This window comes from Poeciliopsis prolifica, unplaced genomic scaffold (genome assembly GCF_027474105.1).
Source record: "Poeciliopsis prolifica strain line A6 unplaced genomic scaffold, Auburn_PproV2 SCAFFOLD031, whole genome shotgun sequence".
NCBI lineage: Eukaryota > Metazoa > Chordata > Actinopteri > Cyprinodontiformes > Poeciliidae > Poeciliopsis > Poeciliopsis prolifica.
The window spans coordinates 3,817,519-3,829,838 of record NW_026562406.1 but is presented as its reverse complement, the minus strand read 5'-3'; the positions used below and the strand labels follow the sequence as shown (position 1 = coordinate 3,829,838).

At 41.6% G+C, this 12,320-nt stretch overlaps 1 protein-coding gene across 1 annotated transcript in view; it reads left to right on the top strand.

The window, feature by feature from the left end:
* Positions 1 to 12,320, top strand: part of dock5 (dedicator of cytokinesis 5) — a 63,854-nt gene that overhangs the window by 43,306 nt on the left and 8,228 nt on the right. The window contains exons 27-44 of the mRNA XM_055050843.1: positions 457 to 552; positions 712 to 810; positions 1,187 to 1,357; positions 1,477 to 1,577; positions 2,895 to 2,953; positions 3,228 to 3,382; positions 4,322 to 4,407; positions 4,601 to 4,757; positions 5,716 to 5,756; positions 5,832 to 5,922; positions 6,032 to 6,151; positions 6,391 to 6,480; positions 6,745 to 6,849; positions 7,175 to 7,316; positions 7,921 to 8,002; positions 8,127 to 8,211; positions 8,912 to 8,998; positions 9,089 to 9,265. Coding sequence (XP_054906818.1) covers positions 457 to 552; positions 712 to 810; positions 1,187 to 1,357; positions 1,477 to 1,577; positions 2,895 to 2,953; positions 3,228 to 3,382; positions 4,322 to 4,407; positions 4,601 to 4,757; positions 5,716 to 5,756; positions 5,832 to 5,922; positions 6,032 to 6,151; positions 6,391 to 6,480; positions 6,745 to 6,849; positions 7,175 to 7,316; positions 7,921 to 8,002; positions 8,127 to 8,211; positions 8,912 to 8,998; positions 9,089 to 9,265 — 1,944 coding nt within the window. The remainder of the gene's footprint in view (positions 1 to 456; positions 553 to 711; positions 811 to 1,186; positions 1,358 to 1,476; positions 1,578 to 2,894; positions 2,954 to 3,227; positions 3,383 to 4,321; positions 4,408 to 4,600; positions 4,758 to 5,715; positions 5,757 to 5,831; positions 5,923 to 6,031; positions 6,152 to 6,390; positions 6,481 to 6,744; positions 6,850 to 7,174; positions 7,317 to 7,920; positions 8,003 to 8,126; positions 8,212 to 8,911; positions 8,999 to 9,088; positions 9,266 to 12,320) is intronic.

Sequence of the window (12,320 nt, the reverse complement as noted above, 5' to 3'; positions counted from 1 at the left end):
CAAAGTTATTGAGAGCTGATATATTAATGTGTTAAAACCAACCAGTCAAAGTTTAGACGTGAATCCAAGTGAGGTATAAAAATACATTTCACAGCCCCCCTCCGTGCAGCTTAACTGAACTTGACCTTTTTAGCAAAGAGCGAACAAAGATATCCGTCTCTACTTGTGTGGCGCTGGCAGAAACGAATCCCAAAAGGTCTTGAAACTGTAATTTAACCAAACTTTGCCTCTGCAAAGGGAGGCCGGACTCTTAACGCCCACTGAGGTCTGCAGATTTGAATTTGCAACACACGCCGCCTCTGACCCTGTACCCTCCCGGTTCTGATCTAATTTAGATTTGCTTATCACACAACAATCACAATAAAATGCACTGATGTTTGGTTTGCAGTGGCCCTTTTGACCCTGACATGTTTCGGCTGATAAGCGTTTCTCTTCTCTCTCTCGCTCTCTGTGCAGGGTCCGACCCGACTCCACATCCAGCAGATAATGGAGCGTCTCCTTCGCAGGGTCAACCGGACTGTCATCAGCATGGACCGAGCCTCGCCGCTCATCGTAAGGCGCGCCACACTCCTCCGAATAATAAAAAAAACAAAAAACTAGCAATGCGGCAAATTAGCGCGACGCGGGCCTTTTGTTGTGCAAGCGCTGCCTTTTGAGGAGGGGATTTTCCGCAGAGATCCGCTGAGTAATAGCTGTCACTTGTTTTGGCAGGGCCACTATCTCGCCTGCATGACGGCCATCCTGAAGCAAATGGATGACATGCATTACACCCACTACATCAGCACCTTCAAAACGAGACAGGATATCATTGTAAGTGTCTCGGCTCCTCCGCCGTTGGCTACATCGTGTCCCAGAGCATCCCATCAATAACGGGCAATAAAACAACCCGGCCACTTACTGCTCCTTAAGGGAATATTGATTACAGACATTTCATGCACTTGATTAAACTGACAGAATCAGGATGTTCCTGGACCTCTATTAAACTAAAATGTGGAGGTAGGGTGGAGCGGGCGGAGCGTGTGTGAGTGGCGGTCAAGAGCGCTGCAGCTGATTTACCTCGTGTGTGTTTGGTTTTTGATCCCTCCAGTGTTACTCAATGCGTTTCTTTTAAGAGACAGAACTGATGCGTTTGCAGTAAAGATTTTATCCTCCTCACCCAGAACCCTGCGATGTTTTTTCTTTTTAGGACTTCCTGATGGAGACGTTCATCATGTTTAAGGACCTCATGGGGAACGTGTTCCCTGCCGACTGGATGGTGATGAACCTGGTGCAGATGCAGGTCTTCCTGAGGGCCATCAACCAGTACTCAGACGTGCTCAACAAGCTTTTCCTGGACCCGGCGCACTTTGAGCTGCAGGTCCGCGCCGCTTCCCTTTAGCAGAGCGGACCGCTTCCGAAATGCAGATCAGGGTTTGGTGCTAGGCAGTGTCAATATTTTTGAAAGCTTGTGTCTTTTTCTGTTTTCATTCGCTGCAGCTCTGGAATAATTACTTTCATTTGACCGTGGCCTTCCTCACTCACAAGACGCTGCAGCTGGAATCTTTCTCCCAGGAAAAACGAACTAAGATCCTGAACAAGTGAGATGTTTTTACACGTAATCTGTAATGGCTTCAGTGCTGATCACAATTCTTGGTTCCCCTGGTAAAAATATGGAAAAACCCTTAAAACTGTTAACAAACTACCTTCAAAGTAAATGTAGCTGAAGCATTTTTCATTAGTGTTGATCAGTGATCCATTAGTCCCTCATTCCCTGAGTAAAAACCACAGGCTCTTTTCTCTTCAAGACGGGAGAGACAAGAGAACTCGCCATCCAAGTAACGCAGCTCTGATCCGACATTCAAACGACAAAAAGACAATACACTCGAGCTTAAACTTGCTTTTGTATCTAAAGTCGCAACTATATGAACAAAACAAACCCAGAACTGTGACAAACGTAGCTAAACGAGGGCCCGCATTTATCCTGCCACCATGTGCAGCATGATGGAAACATCTGAGAAAAGTTCACTCTCTGGGGACCGCAGCAAAAAGTGGCACCTTGAGGTCTCCATGGCAACAATGAGATGCTACCAACAGCTCCGGGTTAGTTTGCTTCTTCGCCAATTTGTACCCACTATCTCGCCATTTGATCTCCTCTTATTTCTCCTCCTACCTGTAAAAAAGGCTCTGCGCTCGAGCCGTGGCAGAAGAGAAAGGTTTTCACTGTAGCTCAGTGTTTTAATGATCCTCCGTGGATTATGGAGTTAAATCTCAATTATTGCAATAATTAGCAATAGTTTATTGTTAATTATTGTCTCAAAACTGCACTAAATTCAATATCTATTTTTATTTTGATTTGTTTTTGAGCTGATTCACTCTTGGTGTTAAATGTGGGAAATTTCCATCGTCATAGAAGGAAGCGAACAGCACAAGATGAGAGCAGCAAAAATGAAAAAAATAAATAAATAAGAGACTACAGAACAAAAGTACACTATTCCACTTTTCACTCAATAATATTAAAATAATGATCCATCTCAAAGATTGTCCTTGTCAGAAATTATACTTTGGAAAAACATTGCCCGTGAGATTCTAGCATCCACTGTCATGGATGTGCGTGTGTATGCTGCTCTGAAGCACAGTGATGTCTCTGTGATGCTGTGGGCCCCTTGCTTTATTGGGAGAAATAGAGAAATGTTCAATAAAAATCTGATTATCTCTTTAAGCAAATGTCTCATGGGGCATCGCTGGGCATTTCAACAAGATGATGCTCCAAAACCAGTAGACCAATCTACACAGAAGTGGTTCATCAGACAGATTTTTAAGGCTTTTTAGTTATTTTTACTACCAGTAAATGTGTCTTAATTTGTACCCAGAAGACGGGAGGTTTGTCGAACTGCTTGATCTGATCTGTGTTTCAGATATGGAGACATGAGGAAGAACATGGGATTCAGAATCAGAGACATGTGGTACAACATCGGTGAGCTTTTTGTCCTTCTGAAAACGCCGTTGTCGCCACACGGCTTGTCAGGGGGGGCCGCCTGCGACGTGAGGGGAATAACAAGACAATATTTTTTTATTGTCCAGTTTCAGAAAATGTGCCGCCGCCGCTGTTGTTGTCGGCGGTGGTGGTGGTGGTTTCTCGGGCACATTATTAGATTCCTCCTCTGTTTGTCGAGACGTGAAGAGGCAGCATATTGCCTTCTCAAGTCGTGCTGTAATATTTCTGCGCGATAATATTTTCCGTCCCTCAGGCCCGCACAAAATGAAGTTTATCCCCTCCATGGTCGGCCCCATTCTGGAGGTCACCCTGGTGCCGGAGCCGGAGCTCAGGAAGGATACCATTCCCATCTTCTTCGATATGATGCAGTGCGAGCACAACTTCAGCTCGGCGCGCACTTTTGAAACGGTAAAACTCTGCATGAATCTGAGTTCTTTCTGGGCAAGGGGGATAAATGCATATTAAGTTTCCCTGGTTCAGAGTTTAATTCAGGTTTATATTTGAAATGGTATAATGAGAAACACGAGAACAACCAGAGATTATGCATACTTGTATATTGTTTTTTAGTGCTAATTGGGGTTGGATGATGTGCCTGAAAAACGTATCATGATACGAGCATTTCATATCACCAGCTTGTCCATAGTTCTTTTTATTTATTTTTATTTTTTTGTCACGTCATTGGTTTTCAAAACATTTTCAAACAGTGATGAGGCTCAGTGGCGAAACCTGAAACTGCTGCTGCGCAAGTTACTCAACAGATTGTTGCTTAGCTCACTGCGGCTAAATCCTTTCGTCTGCCTACATCTCCCAGAATGCTGTGCGGTTCAGTGAATATTTTGAATATTGAATATTCTGTCAATACCTATTGATATTGATCATGTATCTATCACAATTGGTTTATTGTCCAGCCTTAGTACTAATGTTCATGATTATCAAACTAGGTAGATTTAAATATGTTGAGCTCATATAGAGTTATGTTCACCTTACCTGAAATTATATTGGAGATGCATCAGAAGAATGAATTTCACAAGTATTTCCTAGAAAAACAACTATACTGAATTATTCTTATTGTGTCATATTGATTGTTTGTATGAGTTGCTTGACCTATTGAAGTGAATATCATATTTTTCACTATCATTCTATTCATTTCTTTTTAAATCTATGCCCTCTATCCTGTATTTGTTTACTTTCGTAGTTTATTTTGAAGTTTTTTTTTTAGTGTTTATGTTGAATCCCAGGAAGAGTAGATGCAGGGAATTGCAACTGCCTGGGATCCAAGTTCAAGAGAGAAATGCATTATTTTATTTGTGCGAACGCGTCCCTCTGATTCCCCACTTTTCTTTGCAGTTTGAGAACGAACTCATAACAAAATTGGATCAGGAAGTCGAAGGAGGTCGAGGAGATGAGCAGTACAAAGTCCTCTTGGAGAAAATGTAAGGCGGAGGATCAGAGCAAAAAAGCATTTCTCTCTCAGCGAGACGTCGACGTCTTTGAAGTACACCGTGTCAATGCAAAGCCAAAGCAACTTCATTAAATTTATGGCGAGCTGCACAGCAAATGTGATTTTGAATCGGTTTGCCACACAACTTCCTGAGTTTCTCGGTGGACCGGTGTTTGCTTGTTCAGATTGTTGGAGCACTGCAGACGACACAGATACCTGGCCCAGTCCGGAGAGGAGCTGGCTCTGCTGCTGAGCAGCCTGCTGGAGAAACTGCTGGCGTACCGCACCATCACGCACGACGAGAGTCCAGAGCACCGCATGAGCTGCACCGTCAACGTGCTGGTGAGCCTTCAGCCTGCTCCCACTGGAAGGGGCTGAAGGGCCGGTTACTGTCAGGTTCTGTTTGAAACCATCTTACACGCTGCAGATTGCTCTCTTGGCAGCTTCTTTTATTAGAAACCCAGATCAGTTTGTCCCGGAGGCTGACGCTAACGGCTGCTTCAGGAGGAGTCTGAACAACTCTCGTCTTAAAACGGAAACAAAATTTTGTGAATTTTTAAACTGTTCCCCATGTTTGTATTAGACTCCATTTCCACAGATTATTATAAATGTTAGTATGAAACACTGGAAGAAGAAAAAGGTATTAGGCATCTTCCTGTTTGAAACTGCATGTACACATTAGCGGGGTAACCATGTTCGGAAAGAGATTGATTTCCCAGGTGGTTGATAATAATGTTTGTGTAGAAATAACCACCCAGTGGAAATGTGACGAGCTTTTAGTGGATCATAAAGTAACATCCGTTTCAGCTGCTAGGATGGTTTTGAGAATTACTTTATTTTAACACCGTAAAAGTTCGCTTTTGTTCTTGTCCGCTATTCGAGAGATGCTATTTTTTAAATATATATTTCATTGCATTTTCTTGCACAATGACAATAGAGGATTTATGATTTTTTATTTTCATATAAAGTTTTTTTTTTAAAAAGGTACGAAAACATTTTAATTATACTGCAAATTCCAATCCTTTATTCTGGCTTAAAAACAAAACAAGTAAATTTAAAACTTCGTAAATACTTTTCTTTTTCTTGACTCTTAGAAAAAAAAAATGACAAGAACATATTTAATATTAAAGTTAATGGCTTCCGTTGAGAAATAATGCACAATGCAATATTCCATCATGTTCCATAAGAGATTTTCCATCACAATCCTCTGACCTCGAACAACCCCTTTTGACATCACTCATTTAATTATTTCCAAGAGGTTAAGAGACTGTTTCTAATTCAATTGTTCTTTTTCCTGTAGAATTTCTACAAAGAAAAGAAGAGGGAGGACATTTATATCCGGTGAGTCGGAAGGAATCGGTGGCGACGTTCGTTTTTACCCTCGCCTGCCTCTAACTTCTCTGTTCTCTTAACCAGCTATCTGTACAAGCTGCGAGATTTGCATCTGGATTGCGAAAACTACACGGAGGCCGCCTACACACTGCTGCTACACGCTGAACTCCTGGAGGTCTGTCACCCTCCAGACTCCTAGAAATCTTTTTTTGGGGGGATTTATTTTCCTTCCGGCATTTAAACTCAACCAGTTTTTCTGTGCTTTTCTGTTTCGGCTCCTGCAGTGGTCAGACAAACCGTGCGCCCCTCATCTGATCCCTCGGGACGGAGAGCACGTTTGGACCCAACAGGAGCTCAAGGAGAGGCTCTTCCAGGAGATCATATGCTACTTGGACAAGGGCAAGGTAACTCCTCGGCATGACAAAATAACCTCAGCTTAGTCTGTGGTCGCATGGCGAAACCCACAAGTAAGCTTGCGTCAGCCCAGACTCCTGCCGCAACATGCCGTGTCGTAACGGCCAGCCATTTATTAACCGTTCAGCTGGAGGCAGGTGGCAGTCTGTGTTGCGCTCCGGCTTTCTAAGCTGGTGTTTTATGGTTCCTCCCCCCCCCCGTTAATTGAGCACATCCCCTGTCTTGTCAGATGTGGGAGAAGGCCATCGAGCTCGGCAAGCAGCTGGCCAAGATGCACGAGATCCACATGTTTGACTTCATGGAGCTGAGCGAGCTGCTGGTAAGAGCGGGCGGGCGGCAATTAAAGCGTCCAAGATTCTAAAGTTAAAAAGAATTCAAATTTTGATGTAAAAGTGATTCTTTTGCAAAAAAAAACAAAAAACCCACTGAAGACATAGACCTAAAACCGCCTACAAGGACAAAGAGCGCTCTTCTTTTCAGCTCTACTGTAATTGTTTCTTCTTCTTTTTCAATTTGCAACCGCTGACATATTTGCAACACACTTAATTACATCATGCTGTCTCAACGCCTTTTGTCATCGCAGAAAAAACAAGCCAAGTTCTACGAGCAAATAATGCACGCCATGCGGCCGCAGCCCGAGTACTTTGCTGTCGGATATCATGGCCTTGGATTCCCTTCTTTCCTCAGGGTAAGAAAATGATTACCTGTTTCAATAAGTGGAGACTTAGAGACAACCTCATATTGCTGGGCTTATGCAACGGGTTGGCATTTTGAAATATTTCTTGGGGCAATGTGCAATAATTCCAATAAAGGTTATTGGCTCTTTGATGCCACAAGAGAATGTCAGAATGAATGCAGTCTTGTTGAAGGTTTAATCATTTCCCCTCCACACACACGCACACACACACACACACAGCCTCATTAAGTATGTAAATTAACCTTGATGATAATTCTTTTTATTTATAGGCTTTGATTTGATGTTTTTTTTTTTTTTTTTTTCACATATTCTGCAGAACAAAATGTTCATCTACCGAGGCAAAGAGTACGAGTGGCTGGAAGATTTCAGCTTAAAGCTGCTCTCTCAGTTCCCGAATGCAGTGCGGATGACAAGCACAGCGCCCCCTGGGGACGACATCTGCAACTCACCTGGGCAGCGTATCCTTCAGAAGCCAAGCACTTAAAAGTTATCCAGTTTTTTTCTCCCTAAAAATTATAACACTCTTTGTTTTCATAGTAATAATAATAAAAACACCTACTGTGGAATTCCTTAGATCAAAACATATTCATGTGATAGAATGGCCCAGTCAAAGCCCAGACCCGAATGAGAATTTGTAGTGAAACCTCAAAGTTCTCTTGATCCAATCTGAGTTTGAGCCGCTTTGCGAAGAAGAAAAAATCCTCATCTAAATTTACGGAGCAGTTTCAGCGAAAGCCTGAAAGACAACCGACGCCCCCAAAAACCATAAAGTCCAAATAACACAAGTTGCAGTTTGTGGTTTTAAAGCGACAAAACAGAAAAAATATAAACTTGTATGAAACCCAACAAGGTATTGTGCTCAGAATAAGCGGTACCAGCTCAGAACGACATGTGTTAAGTTCCCCTTGTAAGCTTTCAGCTTCAAGTGCCACTCTATCTAATTGCAGCCTCGCAACTTCCAACAAAAAAGAAAAAAAGTACAACACAGAATGATTCAGAGCAATCTGTCTCGTCTCGTCTCGCTCGTTGCTTCTGGTTTTTATCCTTAACTGAGCCGGACAGACATCCAGTGCTTCACTGTGAAGCCTGTTCTCACGGTGCCACAACGATTCAAAGACAAGGGGGTTCCAGAGCAGATATTAAAGTGTGTGACACAACATTTAAAGGCTGATTTATTTCCTATTCAGTCTAAGGCCGGGGGCGCAGGTGGGGGTGTAGTTCTGTGGACAAAGTGCTAACTCATCGCTGTCCTCTCTTGTCCCCTGCAGCTATTATAGACACAATGAAGTGGACCAGTTCCAGTACTCTAGGCCCTTCAGGAAAGGTGAAAAGGACCCGGACAACGAGTTTGCTGTGAGCTCTTTTTACATTTATCTTTGAGTCTGTAGGGGTGCATTGTTCACACGGGCCCGGCTCGTTCCCTTCAATTGGACTGCAGTTTGTTTTACTGGACTTCGCTTGGGGAGGCGTGAACGTGCAATCAAACTCAACTCTGACACGGACCGAGAAAAAGCAAACTGCGGTCCGCCTGAAATCCTCGGTCTCGGTTTGTATGCATGTGCGGATGCCATAGGGCTGGAGACCGCTCCAAAAGCAGGGCATTCTGGGTAATTCCTGCAATGAGTCCAAATCCAATGCTTTTTCTTTCCCTACACTATATAACTGAGCAACCACGTGATCTGACTCTGCTCCATTTTTGTTTACATTTCGTGATGACACATTCACGTCTTCTTCAGAGGTTTTCATGTCGTTTCCTTCGTTAGCTTTCGGTGCAGCGCCACCACAGACGGTGAGGAGAACAATTTTGTCAATTTGTTTGGTTCGTTTCACACAGCACAGCTGAAAATGTAACAAATTTTGCAATTTTGCTCCCCAATCGAACTGATTGGGGAGCAATCAGTTCAGTGTTTTCACACCTCTCAGGTGTGAAAACACCCTACGACGATGGAAAAGCACAAATTTGGAGCAGCAGGGAAAAAAAAGAAAGCCCTTACATGAATGAAGCAATAAATGTTTTACCCCTTGAGCATTGAATTAATATTCTGCCCCACAGACCATGTGGATTGAGAGAACCACTTACATCACCGCCTACCGCTTCCCTGGGATCCTCAAATGGTTTGAAGTCAAATCCGCCTCGGTGGTGAGAAGCAGCACTCATTCCTAAATCATGTTGTTTTGTTGTATTGTCGTTTCTTAAGTTATTAATGACGGATGCTCGTCTGCGTGTCAGGAGGAGATCAGTCCGCTGATGAACGCCATTGAAACGATGGAGATGGCCAACGAGAAGCTGAGCAACCTGGTGCAGCAGCAGGCCTGCGACCGGTCACTGTCCATCAACCCGCTGTCCATGATGCTCAGCGGCATCGTCGACCCCGCCGTCATGGGCGGCTTCTCCAACTACGAGAAGGTCTGTCTTTGTGATTTAGTATGACAGATTTGCTGCAGAGTGCACTTTTTCTGCCTCCAGTGGTTGGATTCTTAAATATTTCATGTCATCTATGCACATATCCTTTCTTTTATTCAATATCTACAGAACAAACACAAGTGACTTTTTATTAATTAATAATATTTTTTTATTTTTTGTTGTCTTCAGACTCCACACACATTTCATTTTGGTGGTCAAAGGGCACTGCCACTTTGACCTTTTTGAACATCCTTTCGGTGGAGTCTTAAATAGTCGTAAGGTAGTAATAACACGATCTCGCGCGGTTGTCTGCTCGGGTGGAATCATAATTCGCTGACATTTAGCAATCAAAAGGTCAGACTGAGTGGCACCGAGTGTGAACTGGAGAAGCATGCCGCCGCAAGGTGCTAATTTTAATTTGGACTGCATCAAATCAAATGCGTAATTTAACTGAGTCATCCTGTAACCCAGTTTAGACTCAACATTTAAACAGAGGGTTTTTTTTTATACCTTTTTTACAAATAAATAAATAAATAAAATAAGTGCCTATAACAAAATGAGTAATTTCTGAGTGTTTGCCCAACAAACAGAGAGGCCTCAAGCATTTTGATTTGTGAAATCCACTCCCATTGTAAGTTTTTTTTTTTTTTTCTATTCAGTGCCTTTCTGCGTCATTAATGAACAATAATTGGATGTACGTTATGACGCATTAACGTACTAATGACAACAAATTGTTTCTGGCCTCCATGGTGCAGGCCTCAAGTTTGAAAACTCGATACAATTTTAATATTCTTAGGTCAGGACAGGCTTCCATTAGCTATAAAGTATTCTGATTTTAATGCAAAAGTTGCATAATTTTCAAAATTTTCCAAAATAAATATTATATCTGTTGTGTAACCAACCAACTTTTAAGAACTAAATCAATGCGACATGATTAAAATTCATTTTTCAATGTTGCTTTCTACACCTTGTTCTACTAATAACATTCTTCCATTTTTCTACCAAGTTAAACATAATTAGATTAGACATGTGGTGTCCATTTTCTGATCTCTGGCTTTGTGAACTTCTCTGATTTTAACTGACTCCATTTTGCTGTCAATCAAATATTACTTTTTGCTGCATCGCAATGTGCAAATTAAAAATCAATTTTATTTTATTTATTTTTTTACTTCTCAAAAACAGGCTCAGGATACAGTTTTGCAAACACAATAAACTGAGTTTTTTTTTTAACTTTGAGTATAATTCTGGTGAAGAAAGCAAACAATTAAAAAAACAACATATATTTTCTAATTCTAAATCTAGCTTGGTGACTAAACTCGATCCAATTTCTTCATATTTGCTCAGACATAAGCAAACACACAAATTGATCACTCAGATGTTTAATCTGGGCCCTGATCTCAGCCTTTCGCTGTCCTATATTTGAACTATTTGAACTTATTCTGACGTAAAATCCTTTTATGTTTTTAGATCAATATTTTTCTGCTAAAAGAGTAAAAGTACTCAGCAGTGAATAACCAGAGAAGCTTACTGATTCTCTTAAGATCTGCCTAAACAGAATAAAATTTTTATCTTTTGTTTCCTGTTAGAAAGGCGCCGACTGATCTCCTCGCGAACGCTGCGCCGCTCTGCCGCTAGACTAACAGACAGTAACGTCCTCTCCAACTCCTCAGCTTCATATCCTCCGCTTCCCTTTATAATAAATGTTTTTATGTCCACAACAATATCGAACCACCGCTCGATGCCAAAAGCTTTTACTCCAGTGAACACTTTCTCCTTCTTACTCTGCTGAATAATAAGTGAAGGAGAAGATTTCTGGATGAAGAACAAGAAGACTGGAACCTAGATTTCTTGTGGGGTTTTTTTTGTTTGTTTTTTTTGTTTTTTCAACCAAGCATGCAGTTGAAACCAGATGTTTATTTTTAATGTATAAAGAGACAGAACTTTTTTTTTTTTGTCACTATCCGACAATAAATCGGCCCAAACTTTTCTGGTTTCAGGTTTGTTGGGATTCACAGTTTTATTTTATTTGCTAAATCTTGGAGTAATAATCATATTTTCAGAGATTTCTGTTTTTAATCCTGAAGTATACATACAGTAAGACTATTGTGACTGGAAATTTTTCTACGAAAGCCCAAATAGTGAGACTAGGACTTTGCAAGTTCCCGGATGATAAATTAAGATATGAATAGAAATAATTTATGTGATTTAAAACACATTATTTTTAAGTGACATGACAAAAGAAATCTAAAGGAATGTAAGTCAAGATATTGAGACAACGGTTGTGCACCTGTACAAGTCTACCTCATCCTCGGCTACCACTTCCTGTTGTCCGAAGATGCCACATCTGCTCAAATTACTTGAAAAGACTGGCTAAGTTGTTGCAAATCTGCAACACCTGCCTGGAGAGGGTTCAATGGTTCTAATAATAATATGCGGCTCTGCACCACATACGAATATCCAGCCTTCATACGGTTTAGGAAGGAACCGAGTTTTGTTTCCCAGAGGTGAAAGTGAGCATCAACTCCAGAACAAAAGCAGAAGACCTTAAAAGATGAAGAAAAATAAGAGAAGTGCTTCGGGAGCCAATCAGAGAGGAAGAAGTCATTAGTTCACAAAGCGACATGGAAAGACAAGCTGCTGTTTGCAAATGAACTCGGGAGACAAACACATTAATATCTGGTGTGATAAAACTAAAATTAAACCGTTTGTTTGGAGGGACAAAGAGGAACCTTTCTGCCCTGATAACGTTGAGTGTTTTCCTACTGGAGGCAAAGAAAAAAAACATCAAGTGGAAATATTGAAGACTTTAGCCAGGAAGTTAAAGATCCGGCACAAATGGAGCTTCCTAATGGACAATGACCATATGTTTACCATTAAATCATTCGGTGTTTTGTAGTGGCCGACACGAAGTCCTGCTGTTAATCTGGGTGTGGAGGTGTGAGAGCACCGGACTCCGGTTCAGTCGGGAGGAATGGGTCAGGAAGGATATCCAGACTGTTTTAAAAGAGTCTTAAAAATAATTCTGTTAGGTTTGATTGTATTTCATTCATATTTTGGG